The sequence below is a fragment of the Sinocyclocheilus anshuiensis genome, unplaced genomic scaffold (genome assembly GCF_001515605.1).
Source record: "Sinocyclocheilus anshuiensis isolate Anshui unplaced genomic scaffold, SAMN03320099.WGS_v1.1 scaffold493, whole genome shotgun sequence".
Classification (NCBI taxonomy): Eukaryota; Metazoa; Chordata; class Actinopteri; order Cypriniformes; family Cyprinidae; genus Sinocyclocheilus; species Sinocyclocheilus anshuiensis.
The window spans coordinates 404,590-412,068 of NW_015537963.1; the positions used below are offsets into that span (position 1 = coordinate 404,590).

The 7,479-nt window shown below is 35.5% G+C and overlaps 1 protein-coding gene across 1 annotated transcript in view; it reads right to left on the bottom strand.

Moving 5' to 3' along the window:
- adam12a (ADAM metallopeptidase domain 12a) overlaps positions 1-7,479 on the bottom strand; it is a 107,534-nt gene that overhangs the window by 14,966 nt on the left and 85,089 nt on the right. The window contains exons 12-16 of the mRNA XM_016459530.1: positions 7,302-7,479; positions 6,025-6,114; positions 5,265-5,460; positions 5,052-5,160; positions 1,141-1,339 (exon numbers count right to left, since the gene is read on the bottom strand). Coding sequence (XP_016315016.1) covers positions 1,141-1,339; positions 5,052-5,160; positions 5,265-5,460; positions 6,025-6,114; positions 7,302-7,479 — 772 coding nt within the window. The remainder of the gene's footprint in view (positions 1-1,140; positions 1,340-5,051; positions 5,161-5,264; positions 5,461-6,024; positions 6,115-7,301) is intronic.

Here is a 7,479-nt window from a genome sequence, read left to right on the forward strand (position 1 = left end):
ACACACACACACACACACACACACACACACACACACACACACACACACACACAGAGAGAGAGACGTTATTTAGTTCTGTCAGTCAGTGATGATTGACAGCTCAACTCCACCCAAACATACTGACATGATCCATCTAAACAGGGTGGAAAAGTGTCTCATACTGTGAATGTGTCACATGCAATTCAGTGTCACACACATTTACTGCTTTATAACTTCATTTTATTAATACTATGATGTCAGGGTTATTTCCAATTATGTCAGGATGTGACCAATGAGGCCATTCTTTCCTTAGTTAACAAGCCTGATTTCATTCACGACTCAATTCTGACTAAACATGCAGTTATTGCATTTTGCTTTTGCATGGCACCAACGACTTCTATTGATTTTGATATATAAATTAATTATAATATCAGATCAGGGCCAGAAATAAACTATGGATTGAGGCAAAATGCCAACAGTGTAAACTCGATGACATTTGTGACGTTTGACATGTTTCATAATACAGCATTCTAGGCATATCAGGAAAATAATGCTGAGTTTTACATATAAATATGAATTTAGTAAACCTATAATGAGCCTAATTTACATAGAAATGTGATGTTTGGCACAATTTCAGCACATTTAACTAGAATACCTGTAGTTAGTAAATAATATGCCAGTCTTTGAGCTAAAAAATTTGCCTATAAATGTATATATAGAGTAAATGTTATTTATTTATTTAAAATGTATGAAAAAATCCAAAGGTAAAAATGCTCCTGAAAATCAATTCTAGGGAGCAAATAAATAATGTTCAAATAAATATTTATAATAATTATTAGAAAAGACAGACAAACCTATAGCTATCCATTAAGATAACAATAAGAGTAATAATAATAATATACTTTATTTATGAATCATTTTTAGCTTTGAGAACATCCCAAAGGAAGACTAAAGTGACTATATAGTTAACAAAAAAGCATCAGTTAAATATAATCCACACATAAGCTCTAGTTTCATTCAGAATACCCTAGAAACCACATAGCAACACAATTTAACACATTCTGCAGCCCTGATGTTGTGGATCTACATGAACGTAATCTGAACAAGTAAGAGTTACATTTAATAAGCGGTGGTAATCTTCTCTTTATTTACTCTCTTTACCATGTTTTCTCCACACTTGGTGCCAGTGAGCACGAGGCCCGGATCCGGCATGTCGTCTCCCAGGTACACATGAGTCCCGCGGCAGAGGATACGGCCTCCTTTCTGGAGCGGGATATTGGTTTCTATGGAGACGGCATTGGTGCCAATCACTGGCCGATTGGCTCCGCCCTGACACTGGATCTTCCCACATTTAGCATCTCTGGAAAACAACAGGAGCAAACAATTTAAATGGCAATTTTTTTATTTTAATTAATTAATAAAAAAGATTAAATATATTACAAGATAACATAAGCAAAAAATTATATATATATATATGATACTATAGATACTAATATAAAAAATAATATATATATATATATATATGCTTTGCATTTTTTACATTTAGCCTTGTTTTTTCCCTGCTGTCCAAACAGACCTGTAACTTATTTTGGGGTTGTGAACTTATCTAAAATTTAGCTCAACGTTTCCAGGCGCTAACAGATCCCATGTTATGAATCAGAGAGTTTCCCAGACTGACACATCTGCAGTGTTTTCACAGCGCTGAAGTGTGTTTCCTCTGCCGAGGATCGTGGTAATGGGACATACATCTTTGATTCCAATGCAGCCAAAACACAGAGAAATAATGAGGCATCCTCTCCACCAAAGACCAATTACTGCATTCACAGGGCAGTTTCTCACGCAGTTGCATCCAAAAAAGAAAGAAAGAGACAGACAGACAGAACGTGGCTCGAGTCCCTTTGGCCAAAATAAAGAGTCATTAGCGGCCGAAACCGTTTCTCTCTCCATCTGTCCACTTCAATCATTCAAGTAATTACTATATCAAGGATATGATCCGTGAAGCACTTAATAAAGCAGCCAATCTGAGCTCAATTAAAACTAAATATATGACAGGTGTTACCTGCATATGCAAATTACTCTGACATTTTCAATAGGCTTCTGTTCTCTTTCTTTTAAAGACTTGTGTTGTTATTTGTCTGGCTGTTTGCAGCGGATTCGTCTCTCCCTCTCTCTCTCTCTCTCTCTCTCTCTCTGTGTGTGTGTGTGTGTGTGTGAGAGAGAGTGCTCTCTCTCTCTCTCTCTCTCTCTCTCTCTCTCTCTCTCTCTCTCTCTCTCTCTCTCTCTCTCTCTCTCTCTCTCTCTCTCTCTCTCTCTCTCTCTCTCTCTCTCTCTGTGTGTGTGTGTGTGTGTGTGTGAGACAGTCAGTCAATAAAGAACAGGATGGGAAGAAACTGATGAGAGAAATTCATTTAAAATTTAATTGAAATCTAAAATGTAATTTTAAAAGAAAAACACTCAAAGACCTAAATAAACACACCTTAGAAGACCTCAGAAGGCACTTTTGATTTTCTGTCGTCCTCAAGTGCACTCACTAAAAGCAAAATTTTTCCAAAAATCTGTAATAAACAATCATTTATTTTGCAGCAAATCAACAATCATCTGCTGGAATATAAAAACATGCACCTGATGATGCCACCTCCACACCCCACTATATGAAAGAAAGCTAGTTGTCACACTCTTCACGGCAATTAATATTTCTTAATATTTCTACAATGGAGCTAAATCCAAAGAATTATAAAACAATAATAATAAAAAAAATATATAAAACGTACCATTAGGGCTGCACAATTAATCTAATTTCTAATCGCGATTACAATTATGGATGCCACAATTGCGTAATCGTTCAAAGCGGCAATTAATCGTTCAAAGTCCACTTATGTTATTCTGTGTGGTTAAGAAGCTTTTTTTTTTTCTTTCTACATGTTATCTTAAGGGTTTTTCCATTGTTTTAACTTTAGTTTTAGTATAACACTATAATACCATTTATATGTTTGACTTTTTTTATAATTTAAAGAAGAAACCAATCCGATGTATAGTTGACATTTGAGGCTTAATACTATAGAAAAGCACTAAAGGTTTTTCAGTTAGAGTGTTTTCAGCTTGTTTATTTTCATATAAAAATACGGCATGCAGTTGCATCAAACAATGGAATAAACATCATTCAATGTAAATTGTGATAATCGCAATTACAATTTCAAGGCAATAATCGACAGTTATGATTTTTATCATAATCGTGCAGCCCTGTGTACCATACAAAAAAAATAAAAAATGAAACCATTGGTTTGCCCAACAAAAATAATAATTGTGAATAAATTGTTTGAATTTATAATGGCCCAATACAAATGTGAAAAGCTGCCCTATAAAACAAACAAAAAAAACATTTAATTTATTTATTTCTATATAATTGTGTTTGCCATTGATGCAATGCTGCATCAAAAATCTAAGTTAAGAATTTTCTCTTACCGTGCTTCACATTTGGCAAATGAGCCCTTTGCATCTTTTCCACAGTTTCCATACGGATCTCCCGCCGAGTTGACTCTTTCGAAACAGATTCCTGGAGCTGGTTTTGCACCTGTTAAACACACACAAGGTTCTTCACATATATTGAACACACAGATGAAGTACAGATGGCTGCAGTAGCGGTTCCTCCAAGCCTGCGGGTGGCGCTGTACTCACCCTGTCCCCACAGTGTGATGCACTGCTGCTCGTGTGTCTGGCAGATGCCGTTGTAACAGTGTCCATCCACAGCCTGACAGGTGTGTCCGTCGTGCAGGTAGACATTAGCGGGACAGTGAGGATCGGCACCTGTGCAAAACTCCGGCAGATCACAGGAGTTACTGGACTCACGGCACTGAGTCCCTGCAGGCTTCAACTACACAACAAACACATGACAATTACTTAATGAAGTTCTTTCAGCCAATACAAAATAACAGTTTACGTTTATCTTAATTTATTAATGTTCCTGGTTTTATTACAATTGATTTATCAGTGCATGCTATTTTAAAGAATAAATAAATGTGATTGTTTTAGAGTAATATGCAATATTTGTTTGGTTATTTAGGTAGTTTAATAGCTACTTTTGTTGACATTATTATTTTTAAAATCAAAAACATACAAATGTGAAAAAGATGCATTGACAAATAAAGCACAATGAGAACAGTGACTTAAGAAAATATTAACTTAAGTAAATATTTCGTATGAATATAATATGGTAACATTTTATTTAATATTTTATCATATTTGACATTGTATTAAGTAACATTTTATTGTACAATAACTTGACATTTAATAAATATTTCTAAATAAATGTATAAAGTGCATAATTAAATGCATAACATTTATTTTGCTGCACAATTTTATTTTAAGTACATGAAATATAAAAGATATAAAAGACAGCAACAAATAAAGTAAATTTTGATGAACGTCAAAAGTTACCTGACAGTCTTCACAACACTGTCCATGCGCACATACGGCTTCGTCCTTCAGTGTGCATGTACTGGCATTACAGCAGGGATTCAGACACTCCTACAGAGGCACATATAGGGTTTTTCCATTGTTTTAACTTTAGTTTTAGTATAACACTATAATACCATTTATATGTTTGACTTTTTTTATAATTTAAAGAAGAAACCAATCCGATGTATAGTTGACATTTGAGGCTTAATACTATAGAAAAGCACTAAAGGTTTTTCAGTTAGAGTGTTTTCAGCTTGTTTATTTTCATATAAAAATACGGCATGCAGTTGCATCAAACAATGGAATAAACATCATTCAATGTAAATTGTGATAATCGCAATTACAATTTCAAGGCAATAATCGACAGTTATGATTTTTATCATAATCGTGCAGCCCTGTGTACCATACAAAAAAAATAAAAAATGAAACCATTGGTTTGCCCAACAAAAATAATAATTGTGAATAAATTGTTTGAATTTATAATGGCCCAATACAAATGTGAAAAGCTGCCCTATAAAACAAACAAAAAAAACATTTAATTTATTTATTTCTATATAATTGTGTTTGCCATTGATGCAATGCTGCATCAAAAATCTAAGTTAAGAATTTTCTCTTACCGTGCTTCACATTTGGCAAATGAGCCCTTTGCATCTTTTCCACAGTTTCCATACGGATCTCCCGCCGAGTTGACTCTTTCGAAACAGATTCCTGGAGCTGGTTTTGCACCTGTTAAACACACACAAGGTTCTTCACATATACTGAACACGCAGATGAAGTACAGATGGCTGCAGTAGCGGTTCCTCCAAGCCTGCGGGTGGCGCTGTACTCACCCTGTCCCCACAGTGTGATGCACTGCTGCTCGTGTGTCTGGCAGATGCCGTTGTAACAGTGTCCATCCACAGCCTGACAGGTGTGTCCGTCGTGCAGGTAGACATTAGCGGGACAGTGAGGATCGGCACCTGTGCAAAACTCCGGCAGATCACAGGAGTTACTGGACTCACGGCACTGAGTCCCTGCAGGCTTCAACTACACAACAAACACATGACAATTACTTAATGAAGTTCTTTCAGCCAATACAAAATAACAGTTTACGTTTATCTTAATTTATTAATGTTCCTGGTTTTATTACAATTGATTTATCAGTGCATGCTATTTTAAAGAATAAATAAATGTGATTGTTTTAGAGTAATATGCAATATTTGTTTGGTTATTTAGGTAGTTTAATAGCCTACTTTTGTTGACATTATTATTTTTAAAATCAAAAACATACAAATGTGAAAAAGATGCATTGACAAATAAAGCACAATGAGAACAGTGACTTAAGAAAATATTAACTTAAGTAAATATTTCGTATGAATATAATATGGTAACATTTTATTTAATATTTTATCATATTTGACATTGTATTAAGTAACATTTTATTGTACAATAACTTGACATTTAATAAATATTTCTAAATAAATGTATAAAGTGCATAATTAAATGCATAACATTTATTTTGCTGCACAATTTTATTTTAAGTACATGAAATATAAAAGATATAAAAGACAGCAACAAATAAAGTAAATTTTGATGAACGTCAAAAGTTACCTGACAGTCTTCACAACACTGTCCATGCGCACATACGGCTTCGTCCTTCAGTGTGCATGTACTGGCATTACAGCAGGGATTCAGACACTCCTACAGAGGCACATATTCATATAACGGTTTTTAACATTGATAATAGCAGAAATGTTTCTTGAGCAGCAAATCAGCATATTAGAATGATTTCTGAAGGATCATGTGACACTGCAGTAATGATGCTGAAAATTCAGCTTTGATCACAGAAATAAATTACATTTTAGAATTTATTCAAATGGAAAACAATCATTTTCAATTGCAATAATATTTCACATTTTTACAGTTTTTACTGTATTTTTGATCAAATATATGCAGCCTTGGTGAGCAGAAGAGACTTCCTAAATACGTTTCTTTTTTCTAATTGAGATGTGACTCAAGTACATTTGCATATGAGTAAGAATCGTGTCTAAATAATTTCCCAGATGTTTTTCTCTGACTGCTGGCTCTGTGGAAATTCATAAATTGAACATGAGCATTGTTGACGGATGCACAGACACAAACATTGTACATTTTTGCTATGCATTCTGCACTGCCAGCAACATTTCAACAAAGACATCAATGAACAGATTTAAACCCTCAGGAAACACCTGAAGTGCTCAGACACAGACAAAAGCTTTTCTCTGCGGCCCTCGCAAAATCTCCTGGTCCAGCGTGACAGATGCATCTTATTCTCGTGCTTCTTCTCACAGCATGGTCACAGAAAACACTGTTTATTTCAGATTTGGAGGAGCGATTGCTAATGATGCACGACTCACTGGAGAGTGAGAAAATTGTGGCACATATGTGGCGCTTAAAGGGGTCATATGATGCTATTTTAAACATCATTATTTTGTGTATTTGGTGTAACAGAATATGTTGACATGCTTTAATGTTCAAAAAACACATAATTTTTTGTTTAAATCAGTCCTCTATGCCCTGCCTCTCTCAAACTCGTCGTTTTCAACAAAGCCCCCTCCTTTGACAAGCGCAGTCTGCTCTGATTGGCCAGCTGAACCAGTGCATTGTGATTGGCCGAACACCACAAGCACGCGTCGGAAATGTAACGCCCCTTACCATAATCGCAGCTTCAGCTTTCAAAGTAAAAAGTCAAGACAGTTAATAATGTCATTAGTTTTACCATCAGTTCAAGCCCGAAAAAAAAGGAAAACTTGAAATCGCATCATATGACCCCTTTAAGGGAAACATGTAAATGTCTGGATGAAATACGTTTTCGAAAACAAAACATACACACACGAGCTCCGACGTACCTCCACATCTCCGCAATCGCACTGCTCTCCCTCCTCGACATATCCGTTTCCACATTTCTGGCCTCCGTAGAGCACCTTCACCTCCGGCATGTTGAACAAACACATGCCCACACCTTTCTCCATACTCGCCGCAAGATCCTTCTTACTGCACGTACTGAAGACCGTAGGGAAAGGATAC